Source organism: Pempheris klunzingeri, chromosome 15 (genome assembly GCF_042242105.1).
Source record: "Pempheris klunzingeri isolate RE-2024b chromosome 15, fPemKlu1.hap1, whole genome shotgun sequence".
Classification (NCBI taxonomy): Eukaryota; Metazoa; Chordata; class Actinopteri; order Acropomatiformes; family Pempheridae; genus Pempheris; species Pempheris klunzingeri.
The window spans coordinates 4,697,611-4,720,255 of record NC_092026.1 but is presented as its reverse complement, the minus strand read 5'-3'; the positions used below and the strand labels follow the sequence as shown (position 1 = coordinate 4,720,255).

At 42.7% G+C, this 22,645-nt stretch overlaps 2 protein-coding genes across 3 annotated transcripts; one reads left to right on the top strand and one right to left on the bottom strand.

Annotated features, from left to right (window-relative positions):
* Positions 1-3,352: 3,352 nt before the first annotated feature.
* On the bottom strand, positions 3,353-10,815 carry lrrc8da (leucine rich repeat containing 8 VRAC subunit Da). 2 transcript variants are annotated; one of them, XM_070845279.1, is made up of 2 exons: positions 10,693-10,815; positions 3,353-6,999 (listed from the first exon to the last, which is right to left on the bottom strand). In XM_070845279.1, coding segments are annotated over exons 1-2 (2,562 nt in total). In that variant the 5' UTR covers positions 10,694-10,815; the 3' UTR covers positions 3,353-4,438. The 2 variants fall into 2 exon arrangements, with proteins under 2 accessions (XP_070701380.1, XP_070701381.1); XM_070845280.1 differs by having other exon boundaries at positions 10,696-10,815.
* A 4,424-nt stretch (positions 10,816-15,239) lies between these two features.
* gtf2b (general transcription factor IIB) lies at positions 15,240-22,554 on the top strand. Its single transcript, XM_070844417.1, has 7 exons — positions 15,240-15,270; positions 16,720-16,832; positions 18,579-18,712; positions 18,901-19,047; positions 19,582-19,711; positions 20,374-20,655; positions 22,016-22,554. The coding sequence occupies exons 1-7, from the start codon at positions 15,254-15,256 to the stop codon at positions 22,147-22,149; spliced, it is 957 nt and encodes a 318-aa protein (XP_070700518.1). The 5' UTR covers positions 15,240-15,253; the 3' UTR covers positions 22,150-22,554.
* The last annotated feature ends 91 nt before the right edge of the window (positions 22,555-22,645 follow it).

The following is a 22,645-nucleotide window of genomic DNA, read 5'->3' as shown; positions in this document are numbered from 1 at the left end:
TTGTCCTCCTAGTGGTTTAAATGAAGACTTCCATTTAGTAGCAGGGGGACGCCCTGTACAATAGAAAAGGTAAATAACAATGGAGACTTGACTTTGACAAAGTGAATACATTCACATGTGTAATCCATAGTTACAATGAACAATAAGCTGAGACAAGGTGGTTTATTTCTGTTATCTTTATTAGTGACCTAATGATCCTTCATTTTTAAGCATTGATTGGCTTCTACTGATTTCCGTGCAGCATCAAAATCAATCAGTGAAGCAGACACGTTAAACTTGCTTCAGTTATTTGTATGTTAGTTCAGTTCTTGTTTCATGCTAATGCAATTTTGGCACAGAATGGTTTTGAGAAATATGCACTGCATTGTCTTTAAAATAGAACTTTTATCGATCTGTAGCCTCCTAGGGTGACCCATCATGTCTTAAAGCTCTCTAGTGAAAAGGCAGAGGAGCCTAATAAATGAGATAAAGGAGAACAGACTCAATGTGATGAATCAAACCAGGGAACATACAGCACATGTTGCTAAATGGTTAGTTTTGATGCCAGGTACAAGCACAAGGGTTGATCTCTACATGGTGGCTGTGTGCAGGTGTGTGTGCTTCACTGTCACCTGCACGTTGTCTGCCAGGCAGCGTCTTAGCAGCCATGTCAGGTATCCTGGTGTGTGAGCTGTCTGCTGGCTTCACCGACACTTTTTTCATAGCTTCCCTGAAGTCTAGGGGCACTCTGTTGAAGGCAAACATGGAGGTTTATACACCAGTAGAAGCTGATGGACGGGGATGAAGGCAAACATCAACAGATCATGAGAGCAGGCTGAGCTGGATTAGCTTTAGCCACCTAGCTGCACACAGAGCAGCTGGTGGTGTTTCAGGTAGCTTTTAGTTAAATGTCATGCATGTATGTGCGCATCCAGTCAGTAAAAAAAGAGCAGCAGACTCTTGGCTCGGACCTTCCCGGAATAAATAAAACGTTCAACATAACAACATCGGCTTTCTGTGCAGACTGAGCAGGGCACTGATTTACCTCCCAGGCTGCTGTTTGTAACCTGAAGCTGCTCCTTGAGGTGCTGCTGGAGGGCTGAACGGAGCATTACCCTGTCGGTTCATTGTCTGGGTGTTTTACAGGCACGTTTGCATGTGTGAGAGGTGAAGCTGGTTCACAACAAACTTAAGAGCAGGCTGAAGGTACCTGCACCTGCCGATAGAGGGCAGCATTTCTTCTTCTTCCGCCTCTTCTTCTTCTTCGTCTTCTTCTTCTTCTGTGTTTTAGCCCGCATTGCTGCCACCTTCTGGGAGTAGCCTGTTACTACATCATTTTTTCCAGTCCAGGTCCTTTCTGAGCAGTCCAGTGTCTCAGACATCATCTTTCCCACCAAACCTTCTGTTAATCCCACTTCCCTGATTTCTGTTAACATCACTTCACCTCCTACTTGACGCAGTACCTCCTGTAGTGTCTCTGGCAGCCGGCGTTGCTCATATGACCAGATTGGGTGACTCTCTGTGACGTTTAGGGTGCTGTTCAGATTGGAGTGTCCCATTCTCATCCTGATTAGCTTGACCTGTTTGCTTGCTGCCCACTTGTGTCTCTTGCTCCCTGTGCTGTTCTCACCCCTGGTTTAATTGCAATAAACTACAATACTTTTTCTTTTTCCAAATTTAGAAAGTTTTATGTTGACCTTCCTGTCCTTGCTTTCATTGTATGGGATACCTACATGTGTTGGGACCCATATGATCTCCCGGTCTGTCCATGTTACTCTATTGACTGTTATAACAGTGTGTCATGGTCGAGGTCAGGCCGACTCTTGGATTGCTGCCAGTCAGTCACTACATGCCAGTATTTTGTGAGGCTGAATTTATTAAATCTATTCAACTGTCATCAAAATGGCATACACCACACACTGCTACACATACAGTGCAGAATGGTACGCCAGATGGTACATGAGTGCTTCCCAAGTCTATATGTGCCACTGCGGTGCCATTAATAGGAGTATCAAGCAGACTTATTCATGTTCTGTGCTTCTGACTGTGTTATGATATAAGCACTACAGCTACAGACGACAGGCAGGGTCTGATTACTCTGTCCGGGAAACTAAATTAGCTGCTGGGCTCTTATCAAACCTTATTTCCTGACTTTTTGTCAGTGCATTATTTGCAGTTTTTCATACTGGACATGTACCATACATGGAAGCACTCAACTAAAATAATTAATAACTACTTTTTTGATACAGGGTCCAGCTACAAGACTGTTACTGTTCATTTATCTATGTGAAAATACATGCAATACATACCTGCATAGCCTAAAATGAATGTATAGTTAACTAAATTACATAAACGTTAACAAATTCTGGCCTCCTGCAATGAAAGTATCATATATGCTGAGTTATACTAAAGCACAATGTTTATAGTGACTTCACAGCGAAGAAGAAAAACACGCCCTTCTGTTTAAATTAGTAGAAAACATAAATAAAAAACAATATCTAAAATAGTTATTGCTTAATAAAGGCACACACCTGAGAGATATAAATAAATACAGGAAATGATCTGCAGAGGAGAGCAGCAGGTTCAGCAAACAAGAGAATTTGATGAGAGGTGAGTTAGTCTAAACAAAGCAAGCAGGCGTTCACACGCTGTATCAGGACAGAAGGAGCAGCAGTACGTGCTGACGCCTTTGGAACCAGGATAGGACATCTCAAGGACGGGCACATCAGAATGTAAATTCTCAGACAAGTTGAGTTAGCTCGACTATCACTGCAAGGCCGTCAATTAGAGAGCTGAACAAGAGCGCACATACATGCATAACACGCGTGACCTCCATGACACAGCCAGGAGACAGTGAGGCTACTGTTCAGTCCTCAACAAGACTCATTCTCCAACACTACGTTCATGGTTTGCAGAGGATCATTGGGTTCCCTGTACAGTACATGCCAACCCATGTATCGGACGACTGACTGGGCTGATGGGAATTATAACTCTAACAGACGTAGCCTGTGAGGGATCATATGGATGGATGAACACAAGACGTGCATCTTTATCATATTAACACTTGACATCTGGTGCAAAAGATTATGGATTACGTGGGTTAAGCCTCATAAACCAGAAGACCTTTCAAGACAAAGACTACAGCTTGTGCGCCGCCATTTTGACTTACCAAGCATAGGTGTAACCAATAAGAGAATTAATTGTTAAACTGTAATAATTTGGTGTCTCAGGTGTCATTATTGTGGATTTAATTACGCCTCAGGAAGTTTTAACAGCTCCAAAAAGATGCATTTGTCTTTTTTATTTTTAATTGTCGCATTCTGCAGTAAAGTTCACCAGGGTGCACCTGAAGTGGATGAATAATGATAAGACGTTCATCTAAAATCTTGTTTTATTGTGCCATAAAGTTGTGACCTTTGAGCACAGGATCACCAAGGTGGTACAGCAGCTCTGAAGAACACACACACACACACACACACCCACACACACACACATACATATGTATAGATCTACACAGAAATACATTGTGAAGAATGAAGGCAGACATATTTGTCGTCATTACATGATTCGGACATGTAAAATAATCGGTCCTACCTGTGTCCTGTTTTATTACGCACTTCAAATTGTAAAGCGTGATTAAAAAAAGATAGTCAACAGATTTCCCTTTTATCAGCTCACACCAGTCTGAGGACATGTTATCACAAAGGACATTCACCGATCTTGAAATCATTAAGTTTTGTGCATGTGCAAATGAATTACTATAGGCCTTAGTATACAATCTCTACAACAGTAAGGTAAAGTTCATTTCTGGCGCTTTGAGTCTCCACCTGAGTTTTACAACTCTAAACTCATTCTGTCGGCTACAAGACATATTAGTAGTAAATAAAAGGTTAAAATATTTTCAACAAAAGTTTAAAAACTACCAAGAAAGAAGTGTTGCATCGTGTCCTCCTCCATAACATATAGAAATTGCTCTGTGATAATGTGTCTGTATTAAAAACTGACAAGAAAACATGACATATTCATTTTTGGCCTTTTGTTTGTGAAAGCCCTCACTGTAAAAAAATAGCAGCAGTTAAGGCAAAAAGATTGTTCCCCATGGTTACAATTATACCTGAGTACCTAAAACAATGATACATCTACATACTGTGTCATTGGAGGAAACAGTTTTGGTCTATAGAGTATAACATAGAGAAGCTAAATTTCTAATGTTTTGTTACTCAAAGCTATGAAAAAGCTAGATCCCCAAAAGTTGCCGAATTAGATACATACTCAGCAACAAGAGGAGCAATCTACAATTTTTAACATATTATAGGCAACTAAGACAACCCATTAAAATAATCAAGAAAACGCATTCATTTCTATGGATATTACAACAATAAAGGGTCTATTCTTATTACACAGGCTTGTCATGAACCACTAAAAAAGGTGCCAGCCTGTCTGACCAGTGGTTTTTGTGCTATAAGCCACTCGAAAAGGACGCGTTGGACTCTTGGCTGATACTCTCCTTGACTTCCACTGGCAGTGCATCGAAGAGATGGTCTTCCACAACCAGGCCATTTTTGCGCAGCAGCCGGCAGTTTCCTAGCTGGGCGGGCAGTCTGTCCAGACAGTTTCCCCTCAGCTCCAGCTGTGAGAGCTGGACCAGTTGACCCACGGCCTCTGGCAGCACGGTGAGCGCATTGTTCCCCAGGCAGAGCACCTTGAGCTTGGTGCATCTGAACAGAGGCTTGGGCAGCACCTCCAGCTTGTTTGAGTTGATGGCTAGGTGCTGGAGGTTGTGGAGGAGACCCACGTCCGGAGGGAGCACTGTGATGGAGTTGTGGCCCACGTCCAAGTGCCGCAGTTTAGGCAGAGTGAACAAGGCTGGAGGCAGGCACTCCAGTTTATTGTGGGAGAGGTGGAGCGACTCCAGAGACTTGACCTGGCCGATGGAGGATGGGATGGTGATAATTTTGTTGTGCCACAGTTTAAGGCACGTCAGCCTCTTCAGATGCTGGAAGCTGATTATCTCCTCTATGGTTCGGATGTTGTTCGATTTCAGGTCAAGTTCCTGTAAGTTGGTCAAGCTGAAAATAGCGTGGGGAATCCTTTCCAATTCGCAGGTGTGCAGCTCCAGTTCAATTAGACTTGTCATTTTTTTCAGACTATTCAGTACCACCAGTTTCGTACCATCATTGTGCACCACCAGCTTAATCAGATGTGGTGAGAGCTCTGTGATGTTTGTGGGCATTTTTGTGAGGTTACTCTTCAAGCATAACGTCTTTAAATGCCTCAAATCCCGCATCGACTCCAGACCGATCATTTTGTTATTTTCTGAGCTCAAGTTGCCGATGAGGTTGAGCTCCCTCAAACTCCTCAGCAAATACACCCACGCTGGGATCTCGGCAACATCGGTGAACTTGACGTGAAGGCAGCGCAGGTGGTCACGGAGGAAAGCAAAACCTGTCTGCTCCACTTTGGCCGGACAGTGGCAGAGGTGCAGCTCCTGCAGGCTGGTCATCTGGGAGACCTTCGCCGAGAACCTCACCTCGGGAATCAGCTCCAGTTTCAGCACTTCCAAGTCCGTGAGGTCAAAAACCGCATTTGGGAGACCGGAGAGCATGAAAAGGTGCAGCTCCTGCTGGTCCTGTGCGTTCCGAGTCACGAGTTGCCTTAGTTTTTCAAAAGTCCACTCGTGATTGAGGCTGATCTCCCTCAGCTTGTTTTCACTGACCTCAGACAAGAAGACGCCGAAGCGTTTGGAGTAGAGTTGGTCATACTGGTCAACCATGTGTAAGAGGAATGCAAAGTCATTCTTGACATCAGGAATGTCACTGAAGCTGCTCTCTTCTCGCACCTTCTCGAACGAGTACTCTTTCAGGGGCCGTCGAAACACCCAGAAGAGAGAGTACAAGCACGCCATCCCGTAGATCAAAATCAAAGCCATGTAGCTAATAAGCAGCTTGTTTAGCATGAACGCCATGTTATGCGTGCAGAAGAACTTTCTGTATCCTGTCAGCTGTTTAATATCAGGTTCGCAGTCATGCTTAAAATTAATTTTAGCCAAAAAGGTAGAAGTGTATGACAGTATCAAAATAAACTTGACAGTTTTGACAATGGTCTGCGCTACATAAAGCTTGTAGATGAAATCACTGTCCTCCACATGAGCTCTAAACTTTCTTACTTTCTCAAATAGAGCTTTGGCCTGCTCCCCGTCTTTTTTGTCCAGGATTGTCATACTACTTGGGACCTCTGCGATGGGCTTATCTGCAGAGAACTTCACCCCGAGCATGGGTGTGGAGGAGTTCACATTTGTACCGTCATCCTTCCCCTCTTGAGACACCTGATTTGGTGCTGAGGAGGTGCCGGTCATCCTCTGTTTGTTCTCCTCAGAGTCCTCACAAGCTGTTTCGGACAAAGCCTTTGTAGTCCAGGGAGACTCAAAACATCTACCCAGAATTGAAACAAAATGCTCGATCTTTGAGCTCGTCTTGGGGTATTTGAACCAGAAGTTGCTACTGACCATGAGAACAAGGGTGTGGATGAGGGTGAGGTATGGAAAGTACTTGGAATACCAGGGCAAGGCAACGTGGTAACATATTTGGTTGATGAAGATATATTGTTGATAGTCCAGGTTGGTCCTCACCCCTGTTGGTTGAGGCTGATTGGAATATTTGTCTGACACAGAAGTGTGTTGGTGTGTGACATGGATCTCATGGACAGCTTCATCTGGTAAGTCCTTAGTGACTAGGGGGATGGTGGTTACCACGGGGCCCCCGGGGGCTGCTGACGAGGTCGCTTCCTGTGTGTTCTGCTGTGGGAATGAGTTGGGTTTGGCTCCCGCCGCGTCCTCTGACTCCTCCAGACATGGAAGGCAAGCCACCTGGTCCTTGGTGATCTGCATGGTCATGGCGAATATGGCCAGCATGAGCATGACCAGCCCCAGGTAGTCCATGAACACATCCCACCATGGCTTTAGGATGCGGTAGGTCGGCTGGATGTCGTTCAAAGACGCAACCTCAGTGAGAGTGAACATCACTGCAACAGATAGAGCAGAGTGAGTTAATCTGCTCAAGTTGTGTCAGAATGAACTGTCAGCGTGTATTAAAGAGAGCAAATTAGAGACGACAAGTTGATTCCCAGAAAACTGAGTATTTTGAGGGTTTTTAGGGCGGACAATATGACAAAAATAATTTCTCTTGAAATCTACTGGTTAAACTGAAGCCTCTAAAATGAGGACTGGGCACCTGTGTGCATGTGAAGACACATGTCAGGACTGTGCTGGAGTGCTATTGGGTTATAATTGCCATCCAGCGTGAGGTCGGTGTTATCAGAGTAGCGTAGCTCCTTTAAGGGATAGGTCTTTGCATAGGGTGTGCATAGTTAATGTGTGGTGGAGCGAGAGAGGGAGGGAGCGACAGAGAAGTGACCGTGAATACAAGTGGAGTGGAGGGACAGTTTAGCAGTAAATGTCCAGTGCAGGTTACAGTTTAAGAATAAAGGCTGCAGCTTCCCCAGAACAGCATAAAGCTCACGCATGCTCGTAGCAGGAATCGACTTTGGCTGTGGAGGAAAACAAACATCTCCCTTGATGTTTGTTTGAGAGCAGGAAACACTGGCTGCAGCTGATGGAAGACGCACTGTAGCGCCACACTAATCATCTCTCTGAAGAGGCAGACATTTTAATCGTTCACAATCTAATAACGTGATATGAGATGTACAAATATTCCCAACATTACCCTGTCCCATTTTCACCAGTGTGAAGAGCTGCTGCATTTCTCCATTTTATATAATTGTACAACAAACACCTTTGAGTTTTGGAGTATTGGTGAGATGAAACATGACATTTGAAGACATCTTAAAAACTGGGATGAGCATTTTTTGAGTTTTCTGACATTTTGCAAAACAAACAATTCAGCGAGAAAATAGCTCAATAATAATAAAAAAGAATTGCTAATGGCTGCCCTACTTTATGCTGTTCTGAAATTCCTCTGTCTAGTCTGATCACGATCAGTCCTTTATGACTCCTCTTAATTTTTCAGGAAACAAAAAAAAAAAAGTTTTCTTGAGTTTTCTGGGTCAAATCCATAGCAGACTGCCAAAAGTGGAGAAAGTGCTGGAGTAACACATCAAATCTGCAGCTGTACAAAGTGTGAATGTGTGACTGTGAGGATGCTGCTGAGTCTTGTTATGCTCTATCACTTTAACCGGGTGTGCTAAATTCAACTCTCACTTCCTCTCAGTCTAGTTTCAAGCAGCCGTGTTTTAACGATGTTTAAGCACGGAGCCGGGGCTGTGCTAAATCCAGACTTATTACAACATGTTGTTATTGGAGCAGTGCAGGGTCCTTTGATGTAAGTCTACCGACTGTTCTGACTCACTAAGACGTTTGGCACACATGTGTTTCGCTGAGTGAAGCGCTGCGTTTTTTATTTACTGGACGTGGCTCTTTGTGTATCGTCTGAATCATCCTTCATCCATTTCCTGCTTCTAATCCAAACAAACGCAATTTCCCAAAGATGTTTCTATGCATAAATAAACAAAAGGGTTTATCAGTTCATGTTGATAATGTGTTGCTTCTTTAAAGCCCTGGGAACGGCGCTGGAAAGCAATAGTTATGTGACACATTTTGAATATTTCATGCAGCACTGCGCACAAAGGCAGATGACATCCTGTCCCTCCCACTGAAGTGCTCTCCAAAAAGGAAGACTTTCTTGCAAGTAAGGGAGGTAGAACTGGTGCATTTCTAAAAAGAAAAATATAATCTTTAATGTAGAAGATAATCAGTGCATTTTTATTTTATTCAAATTTTCTATATACCTCAATTGCTTTCTACATTATGGGTCATTTTAGAGCAGAAATTCTATTTATACATAATCGTTTTGATCCAGTTTGTCACAATATGATCTGCAGAAATTGGCCTCTAGTTTGATCCTGATGGGAAGAGCTAACAGCTGTTGACACACAGTGTTTAGAGTTACCGTCAAAAGGCAGCAGTAACAGGCTGAAAAGGCATGAATAATAGGTTATCTGTGGATCAGCCATAATATTTTGATATCTTGACCCGTTCTTACGTCTAAAAAGAAGTTTATTTCAGAACAGGAAAGCTTCAGTTCACCGCATCAGCCTCAAGACGAGCAAATAATATGCATGAACACACAGCTCCTGCACAACAATCAGGAACGAGTCGAGCATGAACGACTGTGTCAAAAGTCTTGCAATGCAATTTTTATCCTGTGAATGAAGAAGTAATTGTTTTTAACATTTTGGACTCAGTACAACGGCACCTTCAGAAATCAATGAGGCAAAAACAGCTTTGCTATAAGCTGACGGGGGAAATGTGTTGCCGAGTTACGCAGGTGGTGGAGTAGTAGTGTGGTTGCAAATGTTTTCAGTCTCAGTGGATTTTGACCGACAAATCAGTGGACAGGTATATTATCAGCTGATGTAGGTTTATTACAGATACTCTGTATATCAGACATGTCTGAAGTAGAAACTGTCTCCATTGTGTTATTTGTCCACCAGAGAGCACTGAGAACCTCACTGTGCAGCTGTTAAGTGTCTACTTGCGATCATGTTTCAGTCACAGTTCTTTAATGACAACATTTGGTGGATCCTTATAAAGAATAAATAAATCTACCCACTCTTCAACCAACTGACTGGTCGATTTGATTTGTCCAATCACTCCAGAGCCAGTCCTCCATTAGTGGTAAATTACAAAACTAAATCATCTCAAATAAGATATCTTAGAGGTTACATGAGAATAATGAAGTAAGAAGCGAATTGAACAACTGACCAGAAGACATCAGCCCTACAAAACTGCCATATTTTTTTAAAAACTCAAATATCAGCATGAGCCCCAAACAGTTCCTGTTAGGCCATTTTGTAATGTGATATTTTTCTCTCTTCATCCGTGCTTTTCCTGCCTGTCTGAAACCAGCAAACCTGCTAAACGTGATGCCGTCCTCCTGCTGGAGCTCCACTTGTTCTACTTTAAGAGTTAGATTTTGCTTTGGAACCACCCAGTCGTGATTACTGCCCACGCTGATGAAGACCATCAAATCAAACCGAAAAGCTAAAGCAGTGATCATGGATTGCAGCTTTGTCGAGACATCTTGGTATGATGAGCGTGATTATTATCATCATCCCTCCCTCAGTCTCTTCACACATGATGGAAGACACACACCCAAACGGAAGAGGCCCCCAGGAGAGGGTGGAGCTCTGGGCCACAGGGCAGCAGCCTCTGACCCTGGGGCAAACCCCTGCACACACAGACCACTTAAAACTGACCTCACCCTGAAAAGTCAAAGTTAATTCAGATGGATAATAAGTTTTAATACCTCACAACTGTGTGCAAACTAAGTTATATCCGGCTGGAGATGCGTTTTTAAATTCAAGGCAGACTTTCCCCCCACAAGAGGAAACGAGACCTCAGTCTGATCGCACGATGAGCGAGGACTCTTCTCTCTCCTCCTCACGTGAGGGGCACTTGCGCAGTAAGTTATCTGTGGGTGCACCGGGGTCAGCTGACTTGTTGAAACATGTGAAATTGAGAATCGGCACGTGTTAAAACAGTCACACCAGGTAACCACTTTCTTACCTGGAAACCATGATCTCATCGGCCACGCGGGAATAAAGAATATCAGCCAAGTTGTTGCTCGGTGCACTTGGATAATTATTTTTTTCTTTAAAGTGCACATTTAAAACACAGTTACAGGAGATTATACTTACTACCTGTGCGGTGTTATCTCAATCCAATTATTTCTTCCTCAGCCTGCATGCCACTTTTCGCTCCGGTCCTCAGGTGCGCCTCTAACCTAATTTCTGAGTGCTGTTAAAGGCTGTGGGAATGACGCCGGTGAGTGAAACAAAGCTGCAGGGAGCGTTTGTCCGTGACAGCGCGGTTTGTCGGCTGCATCCCTCATGCCTGAGCCCGGGGAGCAGAGCCGGCTGCCTGGCCGAGCCTTAGACAATATGCGCAGACGGAGCTCCACAGCAGCGTATTTCTAAGAAAAGGCAGATCCAATATGGAGCCGCACAGACCGCTGTTGTGGGTGTTAAGGGCGCTTCTGATTGGAGGATGACATTACGGCAACTTCCCGAAGACACCGCCTGCTAGCTTATCTCACGCTGCGTTCACGGCCTGTGGGACAAGGCGGTCACTCAGAGCTCAGAAGTTTACATTTTCCTTTACGTTGGCGTCGTTTTGCCCTGCCCATCCACACAACCACACTTATAACAAGGGAAACACGTTGTTAATTATCTGTATTATTGCGTAAGTGCAAGTAGGAAAGATATAAATGATCATCAGGGTTACGTTGTGCCGCCGAAGAAGAAGAAGAAGAAGAAGAAGAAGAAGAAGAAGAAGAAGAAGAGGCTTCTGTAAATGTTAGCTAGATTTGGTTGGTTTCGACATTAGCCGATATTTTATCATTCCCAACAGGAGGCAGGCGTGTGTGAGAGCAATAAAACAGTTTATTTACAGTAATTAATTAGCAAACGAAACATATTAACACGTGAAACACACGAAAGAGTGAATACTATTTATACTGAGCTTCTTGGGCCCACCGTGTGTTATCTGAGTCTACATATCTACAATTTTCCCCGCAGACCGTGAAGCGGCACCAGCTTCCCCTCTTTGTTTGAGCTCCAGACACCACAAAGTGCTTCATGGTGTTGGCAGAAATAACTCAGCTGACTAATTAAGACTTCTCACATGTACCTTTTGTGCACATGACACGTGTTTTACATGCTTGATTGTGTTGTTACAGTCAAACTAAACTTATACACTCTGATATCTATCTATCTATCTATCTATCTATCTATCTATCTATCTATCTATCTATCTATCTATCTATCTATCTATCTATCTATCTATCTCTTTGTCTGCCTGTCTATCCGTACTATTGGTATTGACAAACTCAACAGTCAATAGGACCCTGAGTGCTGAAGTCATGCATCGTTACCAGCTTTTTCTGGATCTGGTTGATGATGCACCGGGTGGAGGAAGTGTCTCCTCAGTTGCAACCCATACAGGTTTCAACCGGTCCTGGGCTGCTGGCTGCTGGCACTCTTGCTCTCGTTCACGCTACCCTTGTACTTTGAAAGGAAGGGGGGAGAGAGGAAAAAAAAAAAGAAAAGAAAAGAAAGAAAGAAAAGCAGTCACCGGGGTGTGTAGTGTGATAGTCTGCTGGCTCAAAAGATCAGATGAGGAGGTGTGCGGGGCCATGATAAACACATGCACACTGATAATTTGGTTTATCTGTGTTATTGACATGCTCTACGGAAACCATGTGAAAATGCATACAGTGTATTAGATTAGCTGCTATTGCAATAGGGCCAAATGTTTGCTCGGAGTTGAGCGAGGCAGTCTAGTGATAGCTGAGTTAATAGTGGCCCCCTGAAGAATCCCAAACAAAGACAGAGTGGACAAAGCGAGTGAAAAGAGTAGTGGATTAGTGCATGTACACTCGTGTAACTTTCTGACCTGGGTCGCATGAATCCTTTTTCAGACAGTTCTCAGTTATTCCCTCAGTTATAAATGCTGATATTAATTCGAGGATGGCTGTAGCCTGAGCTATAGTGCTCATGATAATACAAACCTGCAGATGTTTGTCTGACTGTGGTGAGAAGAAGGAAAAGCTATAAAGATGTTGTAATGGTTTGGTTTGTGTGGCAGAAAGAGCAGTGGTTGGACTTTATGCGGCTTCCTGTCTGCGGGGACCTGTGGCAACCAGTTCAGTGTGTCGAGAATTGAAGTATAAATCATTCAGTATGGACCTCCCTCTTTGATTTGTAAAGCATGCCCTGGGTGGTATTGCACTCACAGTCATTTGCTAATGGATTAACTGCAAGTCGGATATACTCACGTGACAACTCTGTGTGGAAGAACCAAAAAATAAACAGTCATTTAAAGCCACAAGCCAACAACAAACTCAAACAAACCTGTTTCTATGGTAATTAATTTCCTTTCAGCACAGTAAGCACTCTCAACCACACACACACACACACACACACACACTCAGTGGGGTAGGAAATTCAGTGTTGGACATGTGGAGACAAGGGTCGGGGGTTTAGGAGTGAATGAAGTCAGTACAAGCAGACTTGAGTGCAGCTAGTCAAGAAAGTGTGTGTGTGTGTGTGTGTGTGTGTGTGTGTGTATCAGATTACATTCAGTGTTTTAGGTGCCTGCAGACCTGCTGTTCACCCGCATGTTGATGCTTTGTTATTACTCGACATACAGCAAGAGTAATGAAGTGAGTGATGATGTGATATGAAGTGGCAGGTAGGAAGTAGTGAATAAACGGCTCCAGACGCACTGAGCCAGTTGGTGTCATGTGTGTATCTGCGGGCGTGTCCGAGAATATTTTAGGACAAGAGTCAGCTGTAGTAATGAAAAAATGTGAGTGGCTCATGTTGCACATAGCTCAGTTTATCTACACTGATTCCCAATTGTGGTGGAAATTCCACATTTACTGCTTTTATTATTTGCATTTGTACTTTTTATATTGTAAATAAAACTATACAAAGTTGAAATGTGACTCGTATGCAGGTCAGTTTGAATTCGGGGGCCTTGAATCCTGTGGGCAGCTCGTATCTTTCCTCTCTGTCTCACAGATAAATCAGAAAGATAAGACAGCCAGGCGTAATTTGTTATGAGTGCACGTATTGTTAAAAACAGAAAACAAAAAAGGATCTTTGTCAAGACAACTTTCACTTTTTTCTGTCACTGTCCTGTTTTTCAGTCTTTTGTCTTGTGAAGGTAATGTATTACACACATTTCCACAACACCAACCAGCAGCAGTAACAGATGTTAGATCAGGTGTTGCTTATCATTCGCAGTGCCGATGAGATCCCCACACCAGGACTGTTCATTACTGTATGTTTGACCACTGAGTGAGAAATCAGTACTGAATGACCTGCTCTTGAAAACTAATCACTGTAATCATTAATGAAACATTGACTATTCCTGCCGGGCCAGAGCGACCTGGCACTCTTTTTATTTAGCTCCACCTGCTGTTTATTTTGCCACACATACTATGAGTGGTCATCTATGGATATTTCCTTCATTTGTAGACAGATGTACATTTGTTACTGTGACCAAGTCAATGAGTCTTTGTGGCACTGTGTGGTTTCCTTCACAGGCCTGAGAAGTGTGATGCAGAGGAGCAGAGCAGTCACAGATTGGCACAGAGGATGAGACACAGGCTGGCACAGTCAGACAGGCCTTTTTCCTCAGTAGACTTCTTAGAATAAACTGCTACTGTTCAGAGATTTGCTGTTGCAATCGTGAAGTTTTAATATAACATTGTCATAAAAACCGATGATAAGTCAATAATGGGTTTGTGTTTCCATGTTTTTTGTTTGGTGATTAAAGCTTTGTTTTACAAGTCTGTCATTTCCAAGTAATTTCCAAGGAAGTCTTTTCGAAATAATACAATTTGGCATTAATTATAGAGAAAATAGATACAGTGCTCAGTTGATTCATCTATCAATTCAAATTAATTGTTGGCGCAAACCAGAGAGCTTCAGTTTTACTTACTTTACTTACTGCTACAACCTGTTAACAGCTCTGTATACCTATTAATTACATCTGTTTATACCTGCACCACATACATAATATACTTATTTGACTACCTGTTGACGAGCTGCTTGTCTACTTTTGCACTATTTTACACATGTTTACATAAAGTAAGGTCTGACTGCTTTACCATTGTGCATCTGACAAATAAAGAACTGAAGCAGTATACAGCAGATCTGCTAAACTTGTAAAAAAAATTGAAATATGTCTACAGCTCTTTATTGGAAAGGTCTAATTGTCTTTGTAATTAACATGAATGAACGATTACAGAGTTATTTCCTGTAACCTTCCAAGGAAATTACTTAGAAACAGACCTATTCAATAAATAATTATCGCCTGATATTTCTGCTCCTGTCATTACATTGGTATTGTATGTCATCTCACTGGTATAGATTGTTTATGCAATCCTTCTTGAGTGTAGCCTGATCTCCAGGAAGTGTAAAAAAAAAAATCTCCAACACGAATTCATGTAAATATATCACAATCACATCTATCAGTATATCACAGTATTCAGATATAGTTTGTAATAACTGATTTAACACGCTGTTTTATTAAAACACACACACCTGTTACAGAAGCGGGTGCATTTATTTGGGTCAGTTTGTCCCTCACGGCCCGCCGTACTCGCAGGGACACGTGATCAGAAAAAGTTATAAATAGAGGTGCCGCTCTCAATTGTTTCTTTGACAAACGGGCGGAGTGAGGAGTGACATGGCGTCGACAAGCCGGTACGTAGCAACTTTGATCAAATATTATACTTCTTCTTTCCTCGTGAGCGGCTCTCAGGGTGTATTTACGTAAAAGCCACCGAGCTAAACACGGGTAGAGACGACAGGGCTGGTTTATAAACGTGACGCCCTTTTTCCTACCGTTAGGTGTCCGCTGTATTGTGCTCGGTTACTGCTCGTTAGCTAGCTAGTTGGTCAAAACTAGATGCTGCCAGAAGCCGAGCTCTGTATCGCGTTTAGAGACTCACACCGTTATGCTGCCGTTCAAAACCCTCAGTTGATTATTATTCGCATCTCAGACTCGTTTTTTTTCCCTCACCACCACTTCTTCTTCTTCTTCTTTCTATCAGACACGACAGAGCTAGTGTGGTGCGAAGCTGAAACTTGTGCTACTCGTGCAGCGGTTTGTTAGCAGCACTGGATTAACAAAAGAAAAAGAAAAGCCTCCTGTCATTTGTAAACACGTGCAGATGTTTTCTGTGCAGCTTGTGCAACGTTTAGCCTTTACGCAACATCACGCCAAGTGAAGCGGAAGTTCGTCCACTAGTTTAATGTCTAGGTCTGTTGTGTTTGTGTGCTCTCGTCAGTATGTGGATGTAAAGGAAGGAGAGGAAAGTGTTCATGCAGGATATTGTTGGCATGGTCCCAATTTAATGAGATCATCTGTTTTGCTACATCACCACACCGTCGTGACGTTTTGCTTATTGTTGGATTCAGTGCTTAGTGATATTATGTCAAGGTTTTACCTGCAAAGATCAGTCGAGGAATCATTTTTGAGGCAAACTCTTCCCAAAAATTCTGAATCCAGCATTCATTTGATGATTTTGCTCTTTTATAATTGTAGATTTATAAGTTCAGTTCAGTTAAGTTGGCTTTGGTGGCATGAAAGTTTCGGAAACCATTGCTAAAGCATCAAAAAATAAACAGAAATAACATGAAATAAAATCAATAAAACAACATAATAAATGCATTATACATACAAATTATCTTGTGGTCTTCTGTGAACAAAACATCATCATAACCTCTGTGATCTTTTTCTACCATTTTTAGACTAATAATCTAGTGATGATGAATCTCAGCGATGCCTATTTACTACCTGAGCTTTGCCTTCAGGCAGTTTGAAGACTGCTTGGCACCCCAGTTAACATGAAGCAGTCACTTTAAGGGATAATTCACTTAAAGGAAAGGAAAGTGAAAATGTGAAACTCATCTTGACTCTGTATCATTATGTCCCCAGAGACGGGAAATGTAAATTACCTTATCTGTTATGGGTTTTTTATCTTATGGGTGATTCTTTACAAGTCGTACTCTGCTGACTGTTTGACTCTTTTATTTTTTGTATCCTGACTCCGGCTTAAACCTCACGTTTGTCTATATTTTCCTCTATTTGCCATCTTTTTCTGACATTTTGAGCTGTTTGATCACTGTGCTATTGTTCTGCTTCTGTAGCGGAGATGCTCTGACCCTTCCCAGAGTTCAGTGTCCCAACCACCCTGAAGCCATACTGGTGGAGGACTACCGAGCAGGGGACATGATTTGCCCCGAATGCGGCCTTGTAGTAGGTCAGTAAACACACCACGAACACGTTCACTCTTGCCTTCGAATTGTTGCTCTTTTGGTGTCAGATCACATCCTACATTTTGGTGTCCTGTGTTTGTTTCTCTCTCCGTCAGTCGTAGTCTGATAATCAAACCGGCCTTCCTGAACCTGTTTGTTTGGTTTGAAGATTTATCAGTATTCTGCGTGTGAGCATCAGCTGATTTGATGGACTATACGAGGCCAAAGTTTCTAAACATGAAGCTAAAATCTGGAAGAACTTGCCACAATAAATGAATGACGCCGCTCCCCTCTGGACATCAATCTGCAGGATCTAGCAACACTTCCATTCTTCCTCCGTTTGTTTTATTCAGCCAGATTGTGAAAAACACATTTTTCACTTTGTGATGCAGACCCTATTCTTAGTCAGGTTTGGTGACACCTCTGCTGCTGAGACCTTTTTCACCGCCCCAATGTAAAAGAACTACAAATGTAAATGTTGTGGTGTTTAAAGCTCATAAAAACGACATCTAGAAAACTCAGCATTGTTTTGTTCTAGAGATTATGTCCATGTTATTCAGGATAATCCAAAGACCTCACTGTGGACATTTTTTTTTTTCATTTCCTAAATATATAATATGTTCTAGGTAATTTCAGTGGTCTGATTTATTTACTCACGTCGGAGACAATGATTTTCAAAATTGAGCAGAGAGGGATGTGCAGTGGAAGCAATTAAAGCGGACGGAAGAAAAAAGGTAGGAAAAAAAAACATTTGAGAAGCTTTTGAACAAACTAACCATCACACAGGTGGTGTGCAATTTCAGCCTAGTCTAGCGTTTCAATCAGACTGTTGCTCATTGAAAAGGCCCAGATATAAAGTGTATGAAGCCAAAGTCCTGTTAACATGTGATTGAAAAACAAAGCTGAAGGGAACACAGAGTTCTCCCGTAACGAGCCCCCTGAGCGCTGACGGCTCAGATGGGAGCCGAGAGATGCCAGCCGCTCTCTGATGCAAGCTCAAGTGCCCTCTGTTCCTGCTCCCAAAGCCTGGGCCGGCCTCTAAGGAGATGAATGTCACTTTGCCTGGTTTATAAAGAAAGCCTAACAGGATTAAAATATCAGAAATCTAATCCGTGACCCCCCCCTACACTGTTCCAAGAACAGGCAGTCATGATAACTGGAGGAAAATAGGCAGGCAATGTGCCCTCCTCTGTCACACCTTTTATCCTTGATGCATCTCAGATTTGATTCAATGAATGAACATTTGTCTGTCATATTTTCTTATGTTTATCTGCCTTACAACACACACCTCATAAGAAAACTGAGCTAGAATCAGTAGAGTAGTGAAATTAACTGTTGCTGTGGATGAGCTGAAGAAGGACGGAGAAAATATCGGCAGTATTTGAAACTTGGATGCCTGAATACATGTTAGCATGAGGGAATTGTGCTGAATGTGGCCTCATCTTGCGTTAATTAACCCGGGGGGGGGGCTAACACAGCCAGACAGAAGGACACAGTGAATCCATTTTTTTGTATGTACTTGGTTTGTCTGCAGGTGATTCATTTGCATTTCACTCCGTTTTTATCAATCCAGGATGAAAGAGAAGCAACATGCATCACTGCAACAGAGCAGAAAAAAACAGAAACCAATAAGAGAATTAAAGTGTTAACATTCACAATTTTGATCTTGTGCAGCCTCTCTGCTTCTTCCAGGTTTAATGTCTTAATAAATATCTTATTTATCTTAAATCGTCCAAACCATGTCTCCTCAGGTGACCGTGTAATTGATGTAGGCTCTGAGTGGAGGACGTTTTCCAACGAGAAAGCCCTCAAAGATCCATCCAGAGTGGGAGACGCCCAGAACCCTCTGCTCAATGGGGGCGACCTCACCACCATGATCAGCAAGGTGAGATACGGCGTCAAAATACATATTGAGTTTGGCTCCAACAGCGATGCTGAAACACCACTTTCACTTTCTAGTAATGTCTGCTGCACCAGAGTACCCACAGTCACAGTAAACCACATCCTCAGAGTTATTACGGCATCTCTTGAAGATCATCTCTTACAGATTAACACCCACTGGTTCCTCCACAGGGAACGGGCGCAGCTAGCTTCGATGAATTCGGTAACTCCAAGTACCAGAACCGGCGGACCATGAGCAGCTCTGACCGGGCCATGCTCAACGCCTTTAAAGAAATCAGCACCATGGCAGATCGCATCAACCTGCCAAGGAACATCATAGTAGGTTTTTTTTTTTTTTTTAAAGGCACAAAACACCGGTTTGGTTCAGACACATGTAGAGACCAGGCGTCTCTGTTGGGGTTGAATCTGGAAACAAAACCCTGAACTCTTAAAAGGGAAATGAAAGTGATGCACATGTGGAAAAAATATAGTGATGAAAGGAACAAGAGAACTGAAACAACTTACTGAGGTAGTTCTTTAGTTCTGCGGTTCATCAACCACAGATTTACCTGAGACAGCCGTCTCCCAGCAGTGGACCCTGTGTGGGGTGAAGACACGTTTGTCTCCTGCGTAAAAGTGTTGTTTAAGATCTGCGGTTTGGTTCCATCAACTACACAGATGTTAGCCGTCCTCCCTCAAACTGCAAAAACCTATTTTTCTTACATTTTTTGAATAATTTGCCTCCTCAAAAACATTTAGTTTTGCTTTGTGAGGCTAAACGCTATTTAATCTCTATTAAAAACAAACTTTAAAGATGTGATTTACTAGGAGAACACAAATAACTTGTGTGGTGTGAATGTTTTTGCTCTGCAGGACAGAACAAACAACTTATTCAAGCAGGTTTATGAACAGAAGAGCCTGAAGGGGCGAGCCAACGACGCCATCGCTTCGGCCTGTCTCTACATCGCCTGCAGACAAGAAGGCGTACCCAGAACATTCAAAGGTCAGAATCTACAGTCATATTTTCTTCTGCTGTCTTTAATAATTGTTAGTTACTGCTTCCGAGCAGTGATCCATGGCGCAAAAACGGAAACAGGCTTGTTGTTTTTTAAAAAGTGATTTTGTTTGATAATGAATGGTTCGTCTTTGTATTTATGTATTGTGGATAAAAAAGTAAAAGTTAAATTAGTTATTTCTCGAGTTTAAAAGAAGTTGTTCACAATAAATTATTTCCCCTTAGTGGTAAAATTAGAGGGATATGTGCTGAGAATAAACTTTAAGTGATACAAACCTCTAGTATCATGTAAATTGACCTGCTGGTAGAAACCTTTTGTCCTCATTTTCAGACAGTACAGAAAGAAAGTGTGGATATATGATGATGGTGGTTTGTTAATATAAATAGCTTTCACCTTTTCCTGGTACACACACAAAATCCCTCCAGTGTTTAGAGATGGGATTTAATCTGTGGTGTGTAACTTGCCACCATTAATCACAGGCAATTAGATTCCCTGTCCCTACGCTCTCAGAGAAGACAACATCCAATTTATAGACGCAACGGTTGGCGCATTTTCTCTTCTCCAATTTTTCTGTGGAAGTTAGAGATTGATCAGAGGGAAAAGAAATTCTGTCATTCCGAGTTTCGTCCCCTCTCCTTCCCCCCCACAGAGATCTGCGCAGTCTCCAGGATCTCCAAGAAGGAGATCGGCAGGTGTTTCAAGTTGATCCTGAAGGCGCTGGAGACCAGCGTGGACCTCATCACGACCGGAGACTTCATGTCCCGCTTCTGCTCAAACCTGGGCTTGCCCAAACAGGTGCAGATGGCGGCCACCTTCATCGCCAGGAAGGCAGTGGAGCTCGACCTGGTGCCCGGCAGGAGCCCCATCTCGGTGGCTGCAGCAGCCATCTACATGGCCTCCCAGGCCTCCGCAGAGAAGAAGACCCAGAAAGGTGAGTGACGGTGCTGTGATGATGCTGTAGATATCCAGGTGCTGTGATGATGCTGTAGATATCCAGGTGCTGTGATGATGCTGTAGATATCCAGGTGCTGTGATGATGCTGTAGATATCCAGGTGCTGTGATGATGCTGTAGATATCCAGGTGCTGTGTGGAGTTTGGACCAGAGGTGGAAAAACAAGTTAAGTTAAAGGACCCAGGTTTCTTTGGCCACATGAGTGAGTTATATTCACACATACTGATCGTAGAGCTCCTTATAGGCCAAAGAACTCTTTAGCTTTAATGTTTCCGTTTTATTGTCGATGATTTGAATACCCAGAAACCATTGCTCGTGTTACAATGCATCATATGTTGTGAGACTGAGAAGTGTGAAATGCATTATGGGTGTCCTAATCTGATTGGTCTTGTTGACTGATCGTCAAATACATGTTTTCTTCTGCTCAGTTATCCATAAATAACGAATGCTTTGTTTGTGAGGTCTTTCTTTACCTCTGACTGTCTAGATGAGCACGTTTTCTGTGTCCCAGGAACCCCCGACTTTCAAATTAAGCATTTTTCCCACATTAAAAAAAAAAAAAATGTCCTAAACACTGCTAGCTATCGGGTAGCTAAAGAGCTTTAAATTAAAGCTAAGATGCTGCTCCGATTGTCCAGCAAATTTGGATGGTGAGACATTATCATTATTTATTGGGGAAAAACAAGCAATTGTAAGTAAGACCAGACATTCAGCTCGCCCCTGTTGCCCGAATGGAGTGATGCTTAGTTTCATAACAGCATCTTTATATCATTGGCACTGCGACAGTTCAGCTGTGAGATTGGCGGCTAAATCAGACTCCTTAGATCCAATAGTCGACTCTCCTGACTCACCCTCAGTATGCATTACCTTCATCTGCAAGCAAATAATCAAAGCCACCAGATAAATGTAGCAGAGCCACTGAGAATTTGCGAAGTGAAACCGAGAACTTGTTTCACTCTATTAAGAAGGAAATAAGTAAACCTGAGAGGCGGCATCATGTCTGTAAAAACTCCTCCTCCTCAAAGTGTCCTTGAATGGATCAGAAAAGTAGAATTTTTTTTATTTTTGCAACAGCTTTCAGATCCTGTACAATTAGAGTTACACCGTGTCTCTTGTGGGCGGCTGAGGCTCAGGCTCAGGTCAACCGTTAATCCCAGGTCTGGCAGTCCGATCCTCGGCTTAACACTAAGGACACATAGTGCAACTCCCAATGAGCAATGGCAGCTCCGCCGCTATCAGTGTGTGTGAATGTGGAGCGGAAGCGCTTCGTCTGATGAGGTAGGAAAGCGCCATAGAAATTAAAAATCCGTTTACCATTTCTCTGTGATGCTTCCACAGAAATCGGAGACATCGCCGGTGTTGCAGACGTCACCATCAGGCAGTCGTACCGACTCATCTACCCGCGCGCCGCAGAACTCTTCCCTCCAGACTTTAAATTTGACACACCTGTCGACAAGCTACCCCAACTGTGAAGAAGCTGCTCCCTACACAGTGACGACGTTTTTCTGCTGTACTCACAGGATTGTATTCTTTCTTTTCTTTTTTAAAAAAAAATCATGTTTGTGTTGGATTTGGAAGATTTCTCTCGTCCCTCCTAAGACTTCAAGCCTTTGTCAAGGCGCTCTCACAGGAATAAAACGGACACATTCCAGGGCTTTAACCAACAGCTTGCACTTACAGTATTTCATTTGAGTGTATATACTGTTCCATGTATATATGTCCAAGTGGGAAAGTGTAATTGACGCTTGCGATTTTAGGCTGGTTTCATACTGTATACATAAAACTTTGTTTTTGTAGAAAAATGATCAGGTTCTATTTTGTTAGTTTGTTTGAATTGTTTCAAGTAATTTAAAAATAAAAGATTTTCATTAAAGTAATCAACTCAAGGTTTGAAGCAACACTTATTTATATAAAAACTGTTGTACTACTTACAACCTGCGCAGCCTCTCTGGGAGCACTTCAACACGT

Excerpts from the sequence above, each read along its gene's own strand:
- gtf2b (XM_070844417.1), top strand. Across the intron at positions 16,833-18,578 it reads CGAATGCGGCCTTGTAGTAG|GTGACCGTGTAATTGATGTA; the intron begins GTCAGTAAACAC and ends ATGTCTCCTCAG. Across the intron at positions 20,656-22,015 it reads AGAGAAGAAGACCCAGAAAG|AAATCGGAGACATCGCCGGT; the intron begins GTGAGTGACGGT and ends ATGCTTCCACAG.